The 23,879-nt window shown below is 45.6% G+C and overlaps 1 protein-coding gene across 1 annotated transcript in view; it reads left to right on the top strand.

Moving 5' to 3' along the window:
- Window positions 1-1,154: 1,154 nt before the first annotated feature.
- LOC144484291 (NACHT, LRR and PYD domains-containing protein 3-like) overlaps window positions 1,155-23,879 on the top strand; it is a 100,435-nt gene continuing 77,710 nt past the window's right edge. Inside the window, exons 1-3 of the mRNA XM_078202819.1 lie at window positions 1,155-1,265; window positions 14,640-15,611; window positions 23,462-23,545. Of these exons, the coding sequence (XP_078058945.1) occupies window positions 23,536-23,545 (10 nt within the window). The 5' untranslated portion in view covers window positions 1,155-1,265; window positions 14,640-15,611; window positions 23,462-23,535. The remainder of the gene's footprint in view (window positions 1,266-14,639; window positions 15,612-23,461; window positions 23,546-23,879) is intronic.

Genomic DNA, 23,879 nt, shown 5'->3' with positions numbered 1-23,879 from the left:
CAGTGGATGGTTGTCCAGGGTTGTTTTTCAAACTGGAGGCCTGTGACCAGCGGTGTCCTCTGGGATCAGTGCTGGGTCCACTGTTATTTGTCATTTATATTAATGATTTGGATGAGAATATAGGAGGCATGGTTGGTAAGTTTGCAGATGACACCAAGATTGGTGGCATAGTGGACAGTGAAGAAGGTTATCTCGGATTGCAATGGGATCTTGAGCAATTGGGCCAGTGGGCTGACGAATGGCAGATGGAGTTTAATTTGGACAAATGCGAGGTGATGCATTTTGGTAGATTGATCCAGGGCAGGACTTACTCAGTTAATGGTAGGGTGTTGGGGAGAGTTACAGAACAAAGAGATCTCGGGTACGGGTTCATGGCTCCTTGAAAGTGGAGTCACAGGTGGACAGGGTGGTGAAGAAGGCATTCGGCATGCCTGGTTTCATCGGTCAGAACATTGAATACAGGAGTTGGGACGTCTTGTTGAAGTTGTACAAGACATTGGTAAGGCCACACTTGGAATACTGTGTACAGTTCCGGTCACCCTATTATAGAAAGGATATTATTAAACTAGAAGGGTACAGAAAAGATTTACTGGGATGCTACCGGGACTTGATGGATTGGGTTCTAAGGAGGAGTTGGATAGACTGGGACTTTTTTCTTTGGAGCGTAGGAGGCTGAGGGGTGATCTTATCGAGGTCTATAAAATAATGAGTGCACAGATCAGCTGGATAGTTCATGTCTTTTCCCAAAGGTCGGGGAGTCTAAACCTTAGAGGGCAGAGGTTGAAGGTGAGAGGGGCAATTATTTCACACAGAGGGTGGTGAGTGTCTGGAACGAGCTGCCAGAGGGAGTAGTAGAGGTGGGGACAATTTTGTCTTTTAAAAAGCATTTAGTTAGATGGGTCTAGAGGGATATGGGCCAAATGTGGGCAATTGGGACGAGTTTAGGGATTTAAAAACAAAGGCAGCCTGGACAAGTTGGGCTGAAGGGCCTGTTTCCCTGCTGTATGTAAATCTGAATGATGACGCAATGAGGTGCCGCCCCCTCAGTGACGTGGCTGGAAGCGGCCGTTAAACGGTTTCCGCGCGCGGCTGGAGGGGGCGTTCTGACGTCACTGCCGACGCACAGCACGTGACCTGGATCTGGCCAATCGGCGAGCGGGACAATCAGCCGCCGCCGTCTCGAGTGCGGAGTTCAGGCGCCGCGCCGTTTCTCACTGCGTGTGCGGGGCTTTCCCAGCGGCTTCACACCGAATCTTTCAATAACGGTAAGGAATTAAATAAGAGAAAAAGTCTCCACTTCAGCGGCGCCGACTCTCGCCGACTGGGATTGTCCCCAGTGGCAGCGAGTCGCTGCTTCATCACAAGCTGCCCGAGTGCGCCCGCACTGGCTGCCAATCATTCTGCTGGAGCGGCCTCCTATTGGCTGCGTTCATTTGACGGACAGCAGAATGCACCAATGGGGAATGAGGGTGCGGTGAGGTCCCCGCCCACTCAGTGAGAGCGGCTCGCGGTCACGTGGCGCGGCCGTTGACGGTTTCTGCGCGCGGCTGGAGAGGGGGGTTTGAAGTCACTGCCCGCTCACAGCACGTGACCGGGAGCTGACCAATCGGCGAGCCGGAAACCAGCCCTCGCCGCCCCGAGTGCGCCTGCGCGACCTTCACTCCGGGAGGGTGGGGCCCGCTTCCTACTGCGCGCAGGCGCACTGCGGTTTGTCGCTGCGTATCCGGGTATTTCCGGGTTTGTGAATCACGGGGAGGAATTAACGGCCCAGAAAAAGTTTCAACTTCAACAACATTCAGCTTGAGGATTAAAATGGCGGTTTCCTGTGTAAATACAGCCCGTCTTTGTATCATATTAACAGAGCGGGGACGGTCAGTTACATTGTGGGCGGCGCGGTGGCTCAGTGGTTGGTGCTGCGGTCTCACAGCGCCAGGGAGCCGGCTTCAATTCCCGGCCTTGGCTCACTGTCTGTGTGGAGTCTGCACATTCTCCCCGTGTCTGCGGCCCTTTCCTCACACTCTCCAAACATCAGCAGCACAGGGGCACTGGCCAGGCTCGTTGCTGCTCAGTGTCAGGGGGATTAGCAGGGTCAACACGGGGAGAGGGTCTGGGTGGGATTGTGGGCGGTACAGACTGGATGGACCGAATGGCCTCCTCCTGCACTGCAGCAATTGGATGATTCAATGTTTCACAGAAAGATCTGTTATTACAATCCAGGCCGTGTCTGTGTAAACACTGTGCTGCAGCATCTAAATTACTGCAATCAAGCGCTTGTCTGAGTAAACACAGCACCAGATCTCTCTTCATTATGGGCCCTGTATGAGCATCTGACAAGGTGATGCATAACAGGATGGCGCATCACAGTAAAGCCCATGGAATTGGAGGAAGTGCGTTAGCGTGGATTGAAAACTGTCGGGCAGAAAACTGAGTTGGAATAAATGGCTCCTTTTCAGACTGGAAAGGTATAACTAGTGCAGCACCGAAGGCATCAATTCTTGGCTGACAATTGTTTTGTGACCTGGCAGAAGGAGGAGAATGTAAGGTTTCCAAATTTGCCGATGGAACCAAGTTCGTTGGAAGAGCATGTTGTGATGGGGATATTGTGAAGCTGCAAAGGGATACAGATAGACTGGGTGACTAGGTGAAAACTTGGCAAGTGGAATTTAATGTGGGCAAGTGTGAGGTCATGCATTTCAAGTAGGTGGAATCAAAAGGCAGATTGTTGTCTAAAAGGAGAGAGACTGCAGGTGAGTTAAGTACAGAGAGATCCAGGTGTTTCATTGCATGAATCACTAAACGTTAGCTGGCATGTCCATCAAGGGGCAACACGGTTTTGTTTTGATTTATTATTGTCGCATGTATTAACATGCAGTGAAAAGTATTGTTTCTTGTGCGCTATGCAGACAAAGCATACCGTTCATAGAGAAGGAAACGAAAGAGTGCAGAATGCCGTGTTACAGGCATAGCTTGGGTGCAGAGAAAGATCAATTTAATGCAATGTAGGTCCATTCAAAAGTCTGATGGCAGCAGGGAAGAAGCTGTTCTTGTGTCGGTTGGTACATGATCTCAGTCTTTTGTATCTTTTTCCCGAGGGAAAAAGGTGGAAGAGAGAATGTCTGGGGTACAATGGGGTCCTTAATTGTGCTGGCTGCTTTGCCAAGGCAGCGGGAAGTGTAGGCAGAGTCAGTGGACAGGAGCCTGGTTTGCGTGATGGATTCGGCGATATTCACGACCTTTTGAAGTTTCTTGTGCTCTTAGGCAGAGCAGGAGTCAAACCAAACTTTGATACAATCAGAAAATGCTTTCTGAGGTGCAATTGTAAAAATTGGTGAGAGTCATAGCTGACATGCCAAATTTCCTTCGTCTTCTGACGAGGTATTGGTGGACTTTCTTAACTATAGTGTCGGCAGAAGGGAACCAGGACAGGTTGTTGCTGATCTGGACACCTGAAAAATTGAAGTTCAGGATCCTTTCTACTTCGCCCCTGTTGCTGTAGACAGTGGTACATTCTCCTCTACGCTTCCTGAAGTCGATGACAATCTCCTTTGTTTTGTTGACATTGAGGGAGAGATTATTGTTGCTGCACCAGTTCACCACATTTTCTATCTCATTCCTGTACTCAGTCTTGTCATTGTTTGAGATCCAACCCACTGCGGTGGTGTCATCAGCAAATTTGAAAATCGAGTTGGAGGGAAATTTGTCCACACAGTCATAGGTGTACAAGGAATAAAGTAGGGGGCCGAGAACACAGCCTTCTGGGGCACTGGTGTTGATGAAGATCGTGGAGAAGGTGTTGTTGCCTATCCTTACTGATTGTGGTCTCTTCGCTCAGAGGTTCAGGATCCAGTCGCAGAGGGAGGAGCGGAGACCCAGGCAACTGAGTTTGGAGATGTGTTTTGTAGGAATAATGGTGTTGGAGGCTGAGCTGTAGTCAATAAATAGGAGTCTGACAAATATTCGTTATCTAGTGTTCCAGCGTTGAGTGCAGGGCCAGGGAGATGGTGTTTGCTGTGGACCAGTTGTGGTGGGAGGTGAACTGTTGTGATCCACGGAGTCAGGAGGCTGGAATTGATTAATGCCATGACTCGCCTTTCGAAACACTTCATAATGATGGATGTCAGAGCCACCGGATAATAGTCATTAAGACATGCTGCTAGGCTTTTCTTTGGTATTGGGATAATGGTCGTTTTCTTTAAACAAATAGGGACCACAGATTGTTGTAAAGACATGTTGAAAATGTCTGCGAATACCCCCACCAGCTGATCTGAGCATGATCTGAGTGCTTGTAGAAATCATAGAAACCCTACAGTACAGAAAGAGGCCATTCGGCCCATCGAGTCTGCACCGACCACAATCCCACCCAGGCCCTACCCCCATATCTACCCACTAATCCCTCCAACCTACGCATCTCAGGACACTAAGGGCAATTTTTAGCATAGCCAATCAACCTAATCCGCACATCTTTGGACTGTGGGAGGAAACCGGAGCACCCGGAGGAAACCCACGCAGACACGAGGAGAATGTGCAAACTCCACACAGACAGTGTCCCAAGCCGGGAATCGAATCCGGGACCCTGGAGCTGTGAAGCTGCAGTGCTAACCACTGTGCTACCGTGCCGCCGTGTCAGATCTGAGCATGATCTGAGTGCTTGTCCGGGTACCCCATCCGGGCCAGTCGCATTCCATCAGTTGACCATCGAGGAAGCTGCTCTCTAATCTGCAATGATGACCTCAGATACAGGTGGTACAATGGTTATAACACTGCTGTCTCATAGCACCGAGGAACCAGGTTCGATTCCCGGCTTGTGTGACTGTCTTTGCGGAATTTGTACGTTCTCCTCGGGTCTGCATGTGTTTCCTCCGAGTGCTCCAGTTCCTTCCCACACTCCAAAGATGTGCAGGTCCTGTTGATTGGTCATGCTAAATTGCCCCTTCGTGTCAAGGGGATCAGCAGGGCAAATACGTGGGCCTGGGTGGGATTGTGATTGGTGCAGACTTGATAGGCTGAATGGCCTCCTTCTGCGCAATTAAGTGAGGAGTTAAGAAGGAAAATGGCATTGATGCCTGTATTGTAAAGAGTTTGTTTAAAAATAGGGAACTTCCACTTTCATTCTGTCTAAGATGGAGTGAGCAAGATCAGACAGTGTGTAACCCGGGGAGGATGGAGTCAGTGAGATCAGACAGTGTGTAACCCGGGGAGGATGGAGTCAGTGAGATCAGACAGTGTGTAACCCGGGGAGGATGGAGTCAGTGAGATCAGACAGTGTGTAACCCGGGGAGGATGGAGTCAGTGAGATCAGACAGTGTGTAACCCGGGGAGGATGGAGCTAGTGAGATCAGACAGTGTGTAACCCGGGGAGGATGGAGGCACGCGCGCCCTCCCTCCGGCACGCATACATTCTTCTGTTGATTCCTTCACAATCTCCATCACTTTCTCTCACACTCTCTCACTCCATAACTCATTCACTCACTCTCTCTATCACATCCTCCATCTCTCACACAATCACACACTTGCAAACTCTCTCACTCACTCTTTCACACTTTCCCTCACACCTTCATCACCTCTCTCACAGATTATCTCTCTCTCTCAAACTTACTTTCTCAGGTTCATTCTCTCACACCGTTTTTCATACTATGTTTCTCACCACTTCTAATTCACACCCACACATTCTGCTCACTCACTCTCGCTCGCACACTCTCTCTCATTAAGGTAATAAGGATCCACTTGTCCCGTAAAATGCTCTTGTCTTGCCGCTATTACCCAATTATAGATTCTGACGGCCTCTGTTTATTGCTCGTGTTCCTTAACTGCAGCAGTTCTCTGGTTTGTGCAAAGTTGACCTTTTTCCCATCATGCTCTGCAGGCATTTCGCTGTTAGTCCCCCTTTGAGCATTAGCGAATTGGAGCACAATTGAGCCTCATCAAACCTCACTCTTGTCATGCAGCTTTAATAGAAACACATTCCAAGCATTTCATTTAATGAGACAAACAAGGACAGCAATTCAATTATTGCTTCATTTTACACTTCTCGTACCAATTCAAACAAACAGTTGCAACTCATTAAATCTTCACTCTACTTGAACTAACTGAACATCAACTTTCAATTGAACTTTAACTCTTAAACTGCACTTTAACTGAACATCAACTTTAACTATTTAACTGAAAATAGATACTACCCAGTTGAGGAGAGCATTGGCCATTAAATATCCTCGATGTAGAATCTATTTTCCCCTTCTCTGAAGCATCCTTCAGGGTACAAGTCTACTTGCGATGGTCGGTCTCTTTGAGTTATCGCTGCCAAACAAAGGACTCACATGGCTTTTTATCCACAATTCTTCACTCGCCTCCGGAAGATTATCTGTCATCCAGCTAATTGTGTAACCAGAAACCGATCACATGGCTCGAACATCCACTGAAATTACTTTTGAAAGACGCCTTTACGCTTAGTTCATTTTATATATCCCATACATAGCAGCTATATAAATCCGAGACGCAGTGTTTCTGTTAATGTAAACAACTTCCCTTATCTGGGCCAATACAGGAATTTCAGAACACAGCTCCCAGACCACAGTCTCTTTCCGACAGGCACCTGGTTTTAATCTACATGTTGAATAAAAATCCCAGCATGCTTCTCTCCCAGCGAGAATACCCTTTTTACAGTCACTGTTGCCATTATTCTTGTTAAGTCATTGTCGTAGCCGTTCTTTCTCCGTCCACACCCTGTTTAAGCAGATACTCAAATCCATGTCATGTTACATTCGAAGTATATTGATCAGTAGTTCGGGCTTTCTTATGTACAATTACGTTTCTAACTTATTTTCAATTTCATCTCTCCGGAATTCAAATCATCAAAGTATGCATTTGTTACTTTAGCGTCGAAACTACAACAATAATTGCAACATGCAAAGTAATTCTTATCCATAGTTGTATTTGTACTTTCGCACCCCAATTCCAAAATTCAACTCAACAGTTGGTTCTGTTTGTTGCTGCAATCACTTGCCTGGTTTTCCCTCTTTGTTGAATGACTTGGGCAATAGTTTGGTGAATTGTATTTGTTTCTTGATCCATTGCAAATCTTTTTGTATAACTCGAATGTAAGTTTCACATTTATCAACGTAATTGCCCAAAGTACTGTTTGATTCTTCAGTGACATTATTAATGTTTTCTTCCAGTTTATCTCTGTCGAGCAGCTTGAGGTGGCCTCAGCATGATGGGATCTGGGCTTTAAAGCAAAGGATGGTGTTAGCAATGGGAAAAAATCTCACAGCCATATTCCTATTCTTTCAATTAGGTGGTAATACAATATTCCCCGTTTCCCTTATAAGGAACTTGTACACTGTCAATATCGAGGGTTCGGATTTCCATTGTACAATTCAGATGTTTGTCTGTTTTAAATTCACACAACGCTTTTACGCTGGGATATACAAGATCATAGATCATAGAATCCTACAGTGCAGAAGGAGGCCATTCGGCCCATCGAGTCTGCACCAACCTCAATCCCACCCAGGTCTTATCCCCATAACCCCATGCACTTACACTAGTTACGCACCCTGACACTAATTGGCAATTTAGCAAGGCCAATCCACTTCACCTGCATATTTGGACTGTGAAAGGAAACCGGAGCACCCAGAGGAAACTCACGCAGACACAGGGAGAATGTGAAAACTCCACACACACAGTCACCCAAGCCGGGAATCGAACCCGGATCCCTGGTGCTTTGAGGCAGCAGTGCTAAATATTGTGCCACCCTGCCGCCCCTCATAAGATCATAAGAACATAAGACCATAAGAAAAACATACAGACATAGGTTGTTCAGCTCCTTGGGCCTGCTCAGCCATTCAATTGGATCATCGCTGATCTGACATTCCTCATGTCTACTTCCCCGCCATTTGCCATAACCCTTTATTCCCTTGCTGATCAAAAATATATGTTTCTCAGCCTCAAAACTACGCAATAATTCTTCCGCCGCAGCTCTCTGTGGAAAAGAGTTCCAAAGACTCACAGCCCTGTGGGAGCAGAGTCTTTAATTGGCGCCCCTTTATTCGAAGACTATGCATTCTTGTCCTAGAGTCTCCCATGACTGGAAACATCCCCTCAGCATTTATCCTGACAAGCCCCTTAAGAATCATATCTGTCTCAATAAAATGAGTTCTCATTCTTCTAAATTCCAATGAGTAGAGTCCCAACCTGCTTAATGTTTCTTCATAAGACAATGCCTCCATAAGTTCTGTGAAATGCCGTGAATGAAATAATATATTCCTTAAATAAAGGGATCAAAAATGCTCACAGTACTCCAGATGTGGTCTCACCAACACTTGCAACACGGCTTCCCTACTCGTACTCCAACACCCTTGAAATAAGGGCCAACATTCCAGTAGATTTCCTGGTTACCTGCTGCACCTATGTGCGAGATGTCTGTGTTTCGTGCTCACGTACCACCAAGACACTTTGTCTTGTGACTTTCTGCAGTTTTTCTGTATTTAAATAATACACTTTTCTTTTGTTCTCCCTTCCAAAATGAACGACTTCACATTTTCTCAAATTATGCTCCATTTGCCAACGTTTTGCCCACTTGCTTCTCCTATAAATATTTATTTGTAAGCTATTCGTATCCATCTTGCAACTTGCCTTTCCACCTATTCTTGTATTGTCTGTAAATTTGGCTACAAAACATTAATTTCCTTCATCCAAGTCATTATTATATATTGTAAAGATTTGCAGTCCCGCACTGATCCCTGTGTAAACCCACTGTTTATAGGTCACCAACCTGAAAAGGAACCCTTTATGCCACTCGCGGTTTCCGGCCCATTAGCCAGTCCTCGATCCATGCCAATACACTGCCTCAAACATCATGGGCTCATATCTAATATCTTGAACTTTTTTGACTTACCTTGTAAAACGCCTTCTGGAAGTCCTAATACATCACATCTACTGCTTCCCCTCTCTCCACTCTGGTTGAGAGGTCCTCGAAAAAGTCTAATAAATTAGTCAGACATATTTCCCTTTCATGAAGCCATGGTGATGCTGTTTAATTAGATTATAATTTTACAAATCTGCTGCTATTGCTTCCTTCAGAATTGATTCCAATCTTTTCCCACAATAGATGTTAGGCTATTCAGCCGATAGCTACCTGCTTTTTGCCTCCATCCCTTTTTGAATAGGGGTGGCACATTGGCATATGGGGAAGGAGCAGGCAATTATCTTGTCTCTTTGATAGAATTCTGCTAATGTGGTACCCACCAGCTTTCCCTTCTACTGTCCTTAACTGTTTTTCCTTTAGTTCGTGAATAGCGTGATTGGCGCAAACTCTGTATTTTATTCTTTTAAGGTTTTGAATTCCATTCCATAACTGCAGACAATTAAATGATGGAAAAACCTTATCATCTGTTGCAACTTCATTGTCATTCCCAATATTTAACTTTATCTTCCTATCTGCAGATCACCTCATTCCTCAACACATAACAGCCCTAAAGTGTTGTTGTAAATATGGCATATGGCATGCTTGCCTTTATAGGACGGGGCATAGAGTATAAGAGTTGGGGTCTGATGTTGCAGATGTATAGAACGTTGGTTCGGCCGCATTTGGAATACTGCGTCCAGTTCTGGTCGCCACACTACCAGAAGGACGTGGAGGCTTTGGAGAGAGTACAGAGGAGGTTTACCACGATGTTGCCTGGTATGGAGGGGCTTGGTTATGAGGAGAGATTGGGGAAACTGGGGTTGTTCTCCTTGGAAAGACGGAGGATGAGGGGAGACTTAATAGAGGTGTATAAAATTATGAAAGGCATAGATAGGGTGAACGGTGGGAAGCTTTTCCCCGGGTCGGTGGTGACATTCACGAGGGGTCATAGGTTCAAGGTGAAGGGGGGGGAGGTTTAACACAGATATCAGAAGGACATATTTTACACAGAGGGTCGTGGGGGCCTGGAATGTGTTGCCGGGCAAGGTGGTGGAGGCGGACACACTGGGAACGTTTAAGACTTATCTAGACAGCTATATGAACGGAGTGGGAATGGAGGGATACAAAAGAGTGGTCTAGTTTGGACCAGGGAGCGGCGCGGGCTAATTGTTCCTTGTTTCTCGTTTCAAGGCTTCATTCTATGATCATCTTGCTGGTGCCAGTACAGAGCGAGACTGCTGATAGTTGTGAACCTGTCTCGGGGGCAGGGAATTCATATGGTGTTCGTGGAAGTGGAAATGACTAGGGATGGGAAGCATTTTCCGATCAGGGCCAGTGTGATCTCCTGGACTCGTTTCGATCGCCTCAGGGGGTCGGAGAGGAATTTCCCAGATTTTTTTTCCCCATATTGGCCCTGGGGTTTTCACTCTGGGTTTTCGCCTCTCCCTGGAGATCACATGGTCTGGAATGGGGGGGTGGGGGTGAGTTAATAGGTTGTGATGAACAAAGCATCGTAGCTGTGAGGGACAGCTCGGTGGATAGGATATTGGTGTGTAGATAGGCTGGAAAATTGGGCAGGGATCCTGGATTCAGGATTCAATCCTGGACCGGGGAGTGGCGCGGGCTTGGAGGGCCGAAGGGCCTGTTCCTGTGCTGTATTGTTCTTTGTTGTTGTTGTAAAATTACTTTACAGTCATTAATTTCTAATATATTAGCATTTAATTAAGTATAAATTCAGCAACATATTTTTCATGCCTCTGTATACGTTAGCTGAGTTTACATTAACATTACTCCGCATGCATAACACACAAAACACTTCATATTACCTTTAGAAATTGAGGCCAAGATTCAAATTGACCATAAGCTGAGAATATGTTTAACTCATCACTTTTCGAACAACTAAAAGGTCTTGAAATTCAAAAGAAAACATAGAGACTAAATCATATTACTCTTTGTTCCTTAAAAACAATTTTTAAAAATGCTTATTAGCCTCTTAAACAGTATGTAACTTCTTAAATACGAGTTGCTAATATCCATACAATCAATTTATTTAAACAGTTAAATATACAGGCATGGCAGGTTTAAGAGAAGGGTTAAATTATCAGATACAGCAGTGCCCGAGTTGAAATGGAAGTTAAGTGAATTTAATCACAAATACTTTAATTCAAAGGGTAACAAATTAGTTTAAATGTGTTCACCTTTTCTACAAAAAGACAAAGCCTTTACATCCCCAATTATCATTATGTTGTGATAAACAATCTTGAAGCTGGTCGACTTCCTTATTGTCTTGTGCTTCATGAGCTGTATATTTGATGAAAACACAAAGTATACATTTGGCTTGGAGCCAAGTTAGTTAATTCAGTCCAGATATATCTGGCTATTTGAGAAAAACTGAAAGCTAAAATCTGCTCTAAATAAAAAATCGCAATCCGTATATGAGATGTGCAATAAATTTAAACAGAGAATTGTTAAGATTTGCTCGTTGGAAATGAAAAAAGAACAAAAGTTTTCAAAAGTAGTTACATCATCACTGCCCCTTTAAAAAAAAATACAAATAAGTTATCAGCAACCGTGCCCAGGATTAAGGAATTTCAAAGTTTTGCCTGGTTATAAATTTCATTTTTCATTCTGCTCATGACCCACATTTGATTATAAACTGTTTATTGAAACTTTTATTACAAAATCGTAATTAAGGGAAACAAAACATGAAAGCTACCAAGACAGCAAAGAAAAATCCATACCAGTGTTTTATTAGACACACAGACTCATCGAGCATGGATGCCTCACATTCACATATCCTCTGCACAGCATTAAACTTTGCTTTCATTCATTGTTAACGACTTATAACTGAAAATAGAATATTAAAATAAAATAAGGGAATAGGTTCAGACAGGAGTCATCATTCTTCTTTCTACAAAAACTGCAATTATCCTCAAAGCTAAAGGTAAATTCTGAAGAAATTATAAACAATGCCTTTCTGGTTTAACAGTCAATCTCTCTAAGCCATAGATAGTCTTTGAAGTTAAACCAAAGTGTAAATAATTATATTTATTGTCCCATCATCACCACTCTCCCGCCAAAACAAAGCAGGTGCTTCAAAAACTCCTGTATCATTTTATCACAATTATCTTCTCCTGACTCAACCTATTTCAACATATAACTGCATGCATTTACCAAGAAACTTGAAACCAGCTAATGGAACCAAATCACAGAGGGTTCACCAGCACAATTCAATGCCGCAGACAGGAGGCACAGATTCGCTGGCAAGAAAAATCACACGGACCTGTCACACAACACAGAAACTTACTCAAACACAAGTTTCCTTATCAAAGCATATTGTGTTTTAAATGTGCATTCAGAATGCTGTGATTCAAAGTCTTTTCCCAGATAGTTAGTTAGCTTAGCCATACAGGCGTGATCTGTTTTATCTGTGACCTGAGCCTCCCACCAATTTACAGCACAGCAGTGGATCGGTATGAACCTACCCTTGCATTGCCTCTTGCCAATTTGTTTACAACATTTCCAGGTGATGTGTGGGGACATAGTTCCTTCCCCTCCCAGTTCTGTAACATCGCGCAATCACTTGCTCACTTATTTGTTTTGGTGCAAATGGCCCCTTGGGTTTCTTTGCGGTCTATGTGAGGGTCGTGATTATGGGTGCAAGTGGACCTGATGGTTTCACCAAATGCACACCATATCTCCGTCCCTGTCGCTGTCTTCATCCAGCTCTGTGTTCCCAAATGTGTAAAACAACCCACCATAGGCGACAGGAGCAAATTCAATAATTCAATTTATCACTGATTCCATCCAGCCCATGGTTCTCAAAACTGCACATCATACCATTTGAGCTGAGAATAGAGACGCCAATTTATCACTCTCTATGTCAGCCTCTATCTCCTTCTGACACGTTGTGTCGTTAGACAGTTTTTGATTGCGTTCTGTGTTTCACTTCACAGTTACCTCGAATTTACTATATTTCTGCACTATCTCCCCAAATTCTTGTTAGCTGCATCCCTCTCTATCACAGCTCTCTTTCTCATTATTGTCCTTCTCACAGTGTGTATGAAAGTGACTCACCCGTGACACTTGCACATCATTATATTGTTCAACTTCTAAGGCCACATGTCAGTTTCAAGTTTTGCTTCACTAACCTTGTTTTAACCTTGCATTTTCCAGCTGCTCCCCCTATGCTGCCTCACAGGCGAGGGACACGGGTTCTTTTCCTGGTTTGGGTTACTGTCTATGTGGAGTCTGCACGTTCTCCCTGCGCCTGCATGGTTTTCCTCCGGGTGCTCCGTTTTTCTCCCATAGCCCGAAAGACGTGCTGTTCGGTTCCTTGACTTCAGGAAGGCAGCTCATTGCCACAATCGCAAAGGCAATCGGCGACGGACAATATATGCTACCCTAGCCAGTGACATCTGGATCCAGGAAATGATTTTTTAAAAACTCTCCAATGGACCCTCTCGCACATACTCTCTTGCACAATTTCTGTCACAATACACTCTCTCTCACACACATACACGCTGTCCCACATACACAGTTATACACATGTTCTCACATACACATTCTCATACTCACTCACTCGCGCACACACTCTCACAGTCTATCCCTCACAGAGACTCACACACACGCACTCATACACACATTCTCAGACTCATCGTCACTCAGTCACACACAGATTCTCTGTCACATAATCTCTCGCATGGTCTTCCTCTCACATATTTCTCACATACTCTCACATTCTCTTTCTTATGTACACCCACAACACCCTCATTCTTCCTCTCACACGCACTCTCTTCCATACACGCTGTGTGTTTCTCAAACACACATCGATAACTCTGTTTTGCTCTCACATTTTCTCTCTTTATCTTATATCGACATTCTCACTCTCACCTACTCAGTCTCACAATATTATCCTCTCGCCTTTCCTCACGCACACTATCTCCCTCTTCATCGCTTCCTCTGTCATTCTCCCTAACACAGTCTCACAACCTTTATCCCTCAACCTTTCCTCTGTTATTATCGCATTCTGTTTAACACCCACAGTCTCAGGGAATTTTTCACTCTCATGTTCCCTCCCACACGCTCTCTATCAGTTGTTCTCCTTCTCTGTCACTCTCACATAATCTCACACACACTCTCTCGCACACACTCTGCTTCTGTCTTTCTCCATCTCTCTCTCTCTCTCTGTGAACTCACTCACTCACACATATCTATGCACACACAAACACCCCACTCACGTGCGGTAATTGTTCCTCAGGATTCTCGCCCTTTCTCTGCCCTGACCTGAACTCTGCTATTCGCTGTTGTGATACGAGCTCTGTAAGATTCAAATTGAAATAGAAAAGTGGGGTTTTCAACACTTTGCTGCTTGTCCAATCACAGCCTCCTTTCTCCCCATATTTTCTTTATTTGTGGTCTAATTCTGTTACAGGACAAATGACATAAAAAGAGAAAATTGCGGAAAAACTCTGCAGATCTGCAGAGGCAGAAAGGGAGACCGGTGTTTGGATCAGATTTGACTTCTGCAGAGCTGAGCTGTCCAGCCATATTTATTAGGCTGAATACAAACAGTTCAGTGGCTGAATTTGGCCCATGGGCCATTAGTTGTCAAAGCCAGTTGTACAAAAATCTATGTTGGAACTGAACTAATGCCTGCAATATTTAATGGATTGGTCAATTTTACCGGGATGTTTGTAAAATGCCAATAGAACTAACTTTCTCTCCATTCTTATTGAAGATCTCCAACAGAAACACAAGGAGACACTCCGGGTACAAACTGAAACACTGAGAGTGAACACTATCCTCATAAAGGAGAAGGTTAAGATTTTCCAACTGGTTGATCGATACGCTGAGCTAACGGTTATTTCTACTGTTCGAGATCGGACACTTGTCGAACATGAACTGCTCGCAAGAGGCCGAGACCATGAAGAATGGAGAGAGAAACATCTCCGGAAAGAACTGGAAAAAATCCGAACTGATCAATTGTTTCAGAGCAGCTTTTCCCAGAGAAAATCCAAATCTGGGAATTCAGCAGCAGTGAGCGGAGTGCCGGGAATTGGAAAAACAACAATGGTACAAAAGATTGTTTATGACTGGGCCACTGGGAAAATATACCCACACTTTCAATTTGTTTTCAATTTTAAATTCCGGGATTTGAACACTATTAACAGTAGAATAAATCTGAGGAATCTGATATTGGAGCAGTATCCCTACTTTGGGAATATTCTGGGAGAGCTCTGGAAGAACCCAGAGGGATTGCTGTTTATATTTGATGGTTTGGATGAATTCAAGGACAGTATTGATTTTGCCGACAATCGGAGAAATACAGAACCTCAGTACATGTGCACAGATCCCGAATTCCGGTGTGAAGTGTCTGACATTGTGTACAGTTTAATACAGCACAAGCTGCTCCCAGGATGTTCAGTGCTAGTGACCAGCCGCCCCACTGCATTACATTTATTGGAAAAGGCTGACATCAGTGTCTGGGCTGAAATCCTGGGATTTGTTGGTGATGAACGGAAGGGATATTTCAACAAGTTTTTTGAAGATCAGACGGTGGCAGCAGCTGTTTTCAAACACGTGGAGGAGAACAAGATCCTGTACACCATCACTGCGTATCCGGGTATTTCCGGGTTTGTGAATCACGGGGAGGAATTAACGGCCCAGAAAAAGTTTCAACTCCAACAACATTCAGCTTGAGGATTAAAATGTCGGTTTCCTGTGTAAATACAGCCCGTCTTTGTATCATATTAACAGAGCGGGGACGGTCAGTTACATTGTGGGCGGCGCGGTGGCTCAGTGGTTGGTGCTGCGGTCTCACAGCGCCAGGGAGCCGGCTTCAATTCCCGGCCTTGGCTCACTGTCTGTGTGGAGTCTGCACATTCTCCCCGTGTCTGCGGCCCTTTCCTCACACTCTCCAAACATCAGCAGCACGGGGGCACTGGCCAGGCTCAGTTGGTGCTCAGTGTCAGGGGGATTAGCCGGGTAAACACGGGGAGAGGGTCTGGGTGGGATTGTGGGCGGTACAGACTGGATGGACCAAATGGCCTCCTCCTGCACTGCAGCAATTGGATGATTCTATGTTTCACAGAAAGATCTGTTATTACAATCCAGGCCGTGTCTGTGTAAACACTGCTGCAGCATCTAAATTACTGCAATCAAGCGCTTGTCTGAGTAAACACAGCACCAGATCTCTCTTCATTATTTCAGTCTGGGCCCTGTCTGAGCATTTGCAGCACATGAAACTAAATTGCTTTGTGCGGCTGTAAATCAACAAATGCAAGGAAACTGACAGAGGTTGATTGAATACGAGGATACGTGCACATTCACAGTGCAACACGTGTATTGCCACAGCAGCCCCAAATCCCAAACTCTGTAGAGAGAGAGAACTGGAACCCGCAATGTTTGTGTCTCATGGAAATCCCCTCCCCTCCCTTTTGCCCTGTCTGGGCTTCTACTGCACAACTTTCACCTCGCTGACTTTGCCGGCCTTGGCTCACTGTCTGTGTGGAGTCTGCACATTCTCCCCGTGTCTGTGGGGATTTCCTCCGACTCTCCAGAGATGAGCAGGATAGGTGCATTGGCCATGCTAAGTTGCTCCTCGGTGTCGGGGATTAGCAGGGTAAACACGGGGATAGGGTCTGGGTGGGATTGTGGTCAGTGCAGACTGGATGGACCAAATGGCCTCCAAATTTATCTATCCTTGCCTTAAAATCATTCAGTAAGGCAGCCTCAACTGCTTCACCGGGCAGGGAATTCCACAGATTCACAACGCTTTGTGTGAAGAAGTTCCTCCTCAACTCAGTCCTAAATCTGCACCCCTTATTTTCAGGCCATGCCTCCTAGTTCTAGTTTCACCTACCGGTGGAACCAACTTCCCTGCTTCTATCTTATCAATTCCCATAGTCCTAGAGGTTTACAGCATGGAAACAGGCCCTTCGGCCCAACTTGTCCATGCCGCCCTTTTTGTTTTAAACTCCTAAGCGAATCCCAATTGCCCGCATTTGGCCCATATCCCTCTACACCCATTGTTCCCATGTAACTATCTAAATGCTTTTTAAAAGATAAAATTGTACCCGCTTCCGCCACTACCTCTGGCAGCTTGTTCCAGACACTCTCCACCCTCTGAAAAAATTGCCCCTCTGGACACTTTTGTATCTCTCACCTTAAACTTATGCCCTCTAATTTTATACTCCCCGACCCTTGGCAAAAGATATTGACTATCTACCTTGTCTATTCCCCTCATTATTTTATAGACCTCTATAAGGTCACCCCTCAGCCTCCTACGCTCCAGAGAAAAAAGTCCCAGTCTATTCAGCCTCTCCTTATAACTTTCATCTGATCTCACTGACTCCATCCTCCCCGGCTTACACACTGCCTGACCTCACTGACTCCATCCTCCCCGGCTTACACACTGCCTGACCTCACTGACTCCATCCTCCCCGGGTTACACACTGTCTGATCTCACTGACTCCATCCTCCCCGGGTTACACACTGTCTGATCTCACTGACTCCATCCTCCCCGGGTTACACACTGTCTGATCTCACTGACTCCATCCTCCCCGGGTTACACACTGCCTGATCTCACTGACTCCATCCTCCCCGGGTTACACACTGCCTGACCTCACTGACTCCATCCTCCCCGGGTTACACACTGTCTGATCTCACTGACTCCATTCTCCCCGGGTTACACACTGCCTGACCTCACTGACTCCATCCTCCCCGGGTTACACACTGTCTGATCTCACTGACTCCATCCTCCCCGGGTTACACACTGTCTGATCTCACTGACTCCATTCTCCCCAGGTTACACACTGTCTGATCTCACTGACTCCATTCTCCCCGGGTTACACACTGTCTGATCTCACTGACTCCATCCTCCCCGGGTTACACACTGTCTGATCTCACTGACTCCATCCTCCCCGGGTTACACACTGTCTGATCTCATTGACTCCATCCTCCCCGGGTTACACACTGTCTGATCTCACTGACTCCATCCTCCCCGGGTTACACACTGCCTGACCTCACTGACTCCATCCTCCCCGGGTTACACACTGTCTGATCTCACTAACTCCATCCTCCTGTAGCTTTATACCCTCAAACCCAAATTTTCCATTCACTTTCACCTTGAAGTAAATCAGTCGGGCTTTGCACAATCGTACCCATAGCAAAGCGGGCACATTCTTTCAATGATCTTAATGATCCTTTGACAGGGTCCCTCATGGCAGACTGGTGCAGGTGTCAGATATACACCGATCTTTGCACCTGGAAGCGTGCAGTGTCTGTTATAATCAATGAGCTCTTCTCCAGATGACACAATGGATAGATTTAATAGAGAGGGAATTGCACCCGCACTGTGAGTTTACCAAACAAACAGGTCCTTTGGAAACTGAGACCGGTTATTAATTGCGCAACAGATTACTTTGCTAATCTGATAATTAGAATCTATCCGACACAGAGGTCTTTGCACGTGCAAGTGTCTGAATGAAGCAAAAAGCTCTTCTCCAGATGACACAACGGATAGATTTGATAGGGAATTGAGCCTGGACTGTTAGTTTACCAGACAAAGAAGTCCTGAGGAAACTGAAACTACTTATTAATAATTGGAAGTAAAACTATGTTTGGTTCCAGGAGAGATGCTGCATTTTGTGAGGTAAATATTTCTAGTGGCTGGGTAGAAAGAGGGAAGTGAGAGACATCAGCGTCACAGGTGAGGGAGTTCCTGAGTACTGGAATTGTCCTATAGATAGCTGGTATTGGGAACTGCCTATATTGAGCTCAAACAACTCAGCTTCTTGTCTGGAACTGAGCATAATTTAAATTATAATTATTAATAACTGGTTATTGAGGACTGACAGGGAATGTCAGCGGTCTCTACCTGTGATGCTGCTGAAAGAAAGCCAAGCCCAAAGGCAAAATAACATTTGCAGATTGCCTGGGCTTGCCTGGACGCGTTTCAAATCAGAATACACAGGTCGAGTAAGAATGAAATACTGGCGATCTGGAACAAAAACAGAAAATGCTGGAAAAACTCAGTAGCTGTGGCAGCATCGTGGAGAGAGAAACAGAGATAACATTGGGGTTTGAACCAAGAGACATCGTGGACTCAACATGTTTACTCTGTTTTCTTTCCGTCAGATGCTGCCAGACCTGCTGGGATTTTCCAGCACCTCTTTATATTTCGAAAATTGAACAGAATTAGCAGTGACTCCGCGTCGCAAATAAATTTCCTGAAATATTACATGTAAAATGTATGGCTGTTATGAGGAGTTTCTCGGTGGAATTTTATGTGGAAAATTGTATTTGTTATGGGGTGTCAGAATATGGGATCGTCTAACACCACCATGGCAGATCCAACATCTTCAACAATAGTGAAAATGGAAGCGGGTAGGTTCAGAAAATAAATAAAATCGTAATTTCATACAGGACAAAGTTCCAGATTTTGAGCAAGAATCAATGGTTCAAATACAAAGTTAAGAGAACAGGGTCTGAGCAGGAAGAGGAATAGAGTGACCATCGAGAGGTTGATCCCAGTCACCGATGTAGGGAGCTCATGAGCTCTGGTACTGTCCAATCGATAGCTGGGGGCTATAAGGTTAATCTAGACAGTGATGAAACCAGAAAATCCGACTCGAGATCAACGGACCTTTCCATGATCTGCCCCTCCCCCCGCTCTGATTCTCCTGCCATATGGGACGGTAAAATACACCCCAACAAACTGCAGCACCGTTTAAACAGTGAGTTAAAATTCCAGCTGATCCCACTGGACAAGTCAAATCTCAGAATCGAACCTGGCTTAATTGGTCCTTACTTTTATTATTTCTGTAGTGTTCGGATGTTTACTTTGGATGGCAACTACTGAACTGAGCCACTGACTCCATCCTCCCCGGGTTACACACTGTTTGATCTCACTGACTCCCTCCCCGGGTTACACACTGTCTGATCTCACTGACCCCATCCTCCCCGGGTTACACACTGCCTGATCTCACTGACCCCATCCTCCACGGGTTACACACTGTCTGATCTCACTGACTCCATCCTCTCCGGGTTACACACTGTCTGATCTCACTGACTCCATCCTCCCCGGGTTACACACTGTGTGATCTCACTGACTCCATCCTCCCCGGGTTACACACTGTCTGATCTCACTGACCCCATCCTCCCCGGGTTACACACTGTCTGATCTCACTGACCCCATCCTCCCCGGGTTACACACTGTCTGATCTCACTGACTCCATCCTCCCCGGGTTACACACTGTCTGATCTCACTGACTCCATCAAAGAAAATTACAGCACAGGAACAGGTCCTTAGGTCCTCTTAGACTGACCATGCCGCCCGAATTAACTAAAATCCCCGACCCTTCCAGGGACCCAATCCCTCTATTCCCATCCTATTTATGTATTTGTCCAAATGCCCCTTGAAACTCACAATCGTATCTGCTTCGACTACCTCCCCCGGCAGTGAGTTCCAGACACCCACCACCCTCAGTGTAAAAAAACTTGCCTCGTACATCTCCTTTAAGTCTTGCCCTTCGCACCTTCAACCTATGCTCCCTAATAATTGACTCTTCCACCCTGGGAAGCAGCTTCTGACTATCCACTCTGTCCATGCCCCTCATAATCTTGGAGACTTCTATCAAGTTGCCCCTCAACCTCCGTCGTTCCAGTGAGGACAAACCAAATTTCTCCAAACTCTCTTCATAGCTAATGCCCTCCATACCAGGCAACATCCTTTCTGTACCCTCTCCAAAGCCTCCAGATCCTTCTGGTAGTGTGACGACCAGTATTGAACACTATTTTTCCCAGCGCAGCCTAACTAAGGTTCTATAAAGCTGCAACATGTCTTTCCAATTTTTAAACTCAGTGCCCCAACCGATGAAGGCAAGCGTGCCTTTGCCTTCTTGACTACTTTCTCCACCTGCATTGCCACTTTCAGTGACCTGTATCCCTGTACACCCAGATCCCTCTGCCTATCAATATTCTTAAGGGTTCTGTCATTTACTGTATATTTCCTATCTGTATTAGACCTTCCAAAATGCATTACCTCACATATGTCTGGATTAAACTCTATCTGCCATCTCTCCACCCAAGCCTCCAACCGATCTATATCCTGCTGTATCCTTTGATGGTCATCATCGCTATCTGCAAATCCAGCAACTTTTCTGTCGTCTACGAACTTACAAATCAATCGAGTTACATTTTCCTCCAAATCATTATTTCTATATATAGAAACAGCAAAGGTTCAAGCCCTGATCCATGAGGAACGTCACTTGACACAGGCCTCCATTCAGAAACACACCCTTCCACTTCTACCCTCTGTCTTCTTTGACTGAGCCAGTTCTGTATCCACCTTGCCAGCTCACCCCTGGTCCCATGCAACTTCACCTGCACCAGTCTGCCATGATGGACCTTGTCAAAGGCCTTATTGAAGTCTATATAAACAACATCCACTGCCATACCCTCATCAATCATCTTCACCACTTCCTCAAAAAACTCGATGAAGTTAGTGAGACATGACCTCCCCTTCACAAAACCATGTTGCCTCTCGCTAATCTGTCCACTCTCCCCGGGGTACACACTGTCTGACCTCACTGACTCCATCCTCCCCGGGTTACACAACGTCTGATCTCACTGACTCCATCCTCCCCGGGATACACACTGTCTGATCTCACTGACTCCATCCTCCCCGGGTTACACACTGTCTGATCTCACTGACTCCATCCTCCCCGGGTTACACACTGTCTGATCTCACTGACTCCATCCTCCCCGGGTTACACACTGTCTGATCTCACTGACTCCATCCTCCCCGGGTTACACACTGTCTGATCTTACTGACTCCATCCTCCCCGGGTTACACACTGTCTGATCTCACTGACTCCATCCTCCCCGGGTTACACACTGTCTGATCTCACTGACTCCATCCTCCCCGGGTTACACACTGTCTGATCTCACTGACTCCATCCTCCCCGGGTTACACACTGTCTGATCTCACTGACTCCATCCTCCCCGGGTTACACACTGTCTGATCTCACTGACTCCATCCTCCCCGGGTTACACACTGTCTGATCTTACTGACTCCATCCTCCCCGGGTTACACACTGTCTGATCTCACTGACTCCATCCTCCCCGGGTTACACACTGTCTGATCTCACTGACTCCATCCTCCCCGGGTTACACACTGTCTGATCTCACTGACTCCATCCTCCCCGGGTTACACACTGTCTGATCTCACTGACTCCATCCTCCCCGGGTTACACACTGTCTGATCTCACTGACTCCATCCTCCCCGGGTTACACACTGTCTGATCTCACTGACTCCATCCTCCTGTAGCTTTATACCCCCAAACCCAAATTTTCCATTCACTTTCACCTTGAAGTAAATCACAGTCGGGCTTTGCACAATCGTACCCATAGCAAAGCGGACACATTCTTTCAATGATCTTAATGATCCTTTGACTGGGTCCCTCATGGCAGACTGGTGCAGGTGTCAGATCGACATCGATCTGTGCACCTGGAAGCGTGCAGTGTCTGTAATACTCATCCAGCTCTTCTCCAGATGACACAATGGATAGATTTGATAGAGAGGGAATTGCACCCGCACTGTGAGTTTACCAAACAAGGAGGTCCTTTGGAAACTGAGACCGGTTTTTAATTGCGCAACAGATTACTTTGCTAATCTGATAATTAGAATCTATCCGACACACAGAGGTCTTTGCACGTGCAAGTGTCTGAATGAAGCAAAAAGCTCTTCTCCAGATGACACAATGGATAGATTTGATAGGGAATTGAGCCTGGACTGTTAGTTTACCAGACAAAGAAGTCCTGAGGAAACTGAAACTACTTATTAATAATTGGGAGTAAAACTACGTTTGGTTCCAGGAGAGATGCTGCATTTTGTGAGGTAAATATTTCTAGTGGCTGGGTAGAAAGAGGGAAGTGAGTGACATCAGCGTCACGGGTGAGGGAGTTCCTGAGTACTGGAATTGTCCTATAGATAGCTGGTATTGGGAACTGCCTATATTGAGCTCAAACAACTTAGCTTCTTGTCTGGAACTGAGCATAATTTAAATTATAATTATTAATAACTGGTTATTGAGGACTGACAGGGAATGTCAGCGGTCTCTACCTGTGATGCTGCTGAAAGAAAGCCAAGCCCAAAGGCAAAATAACATTTGCAGATTGCCTGGGCTTGCCTGGACGCGTTTCAAATCAGAATACACAGGTCGAGTAAAAATGAAATACTGGCGATCTGGAACAAAAACAGAAAATGCTGGAAAAACTCAGTAGCTGTGGCAGCATCGTGGAGAGAGAAACAGAGATAACATTGGGGTTCGAACCAAGAGTCATCGTGGACTCAACATGTTTACTCTGTTTTCTTTCACTCAGATGCAGCCGGACCTGTTGGGATTTTCCAGCACCTCTTTATATTTCGAAAATTGAACAGAATTAGCAGTGACTCCGCGCCGCAAATAAATTTCCTGAAATATTACATGTAAAATGTATGGCTGTAATGAGGTGTTTCTCGGTGCAATTTTATGTGGAAACTTGTATTTATTACAGAGTGTCAGAATACGGGATTGTCTAACACCACCGTGGCTGAAGGATCAGATCCAACATCTTCAACAAGAGTGAAAATGGATGCGGGTAGGTTCAGAAAATAATTAAAATCGTAATTTCATACAGGACAAAGTTCCAGATTTTGAGCAAGAATCAACGGTTCAAATACAAAGTTAAAAGAGAACAGGGTCTGAGCAGGAAGAGGAATAGAGTGACCATCTAGAGGTTGATCCCAGTCACAGATGTAGGGAGCTCATGAGCTCTGGTACTGTCCAATCGATAGCTGGGGGCTATAAGGTGAATCCAGACAGTGACGAAACCAGAAAATCCCACTCGAGATCAACGGACCTTTCCATGATCTGCCCCTCCCCCGCTCTGATTCTCCTGCCATGTGGGACGGTAAAATACACCCCAACAAACT

Source organism: Mustelus asterias, unplaced genomic scaffold (genome assembly GCF_964213995.1).
Source record: "Mustelus asterias unplaced genomic scaffold, sMusAst1.hap1.1 HAP1_SCAFFOLD_98, whole genome shotgun sequence".
Taxonomy (NCBI): domain Eukaryota; kingdom Metazoa; phylum Chordata; class Chondrichthyes; order Carcharhiniformes; family Triakidae; genus Mustelus; species Mustelus asterias.
Note: the sequence above shows the minus strand (reverse complement) of the source record. Positions and strands in the feature narration are given on the sequence as shown.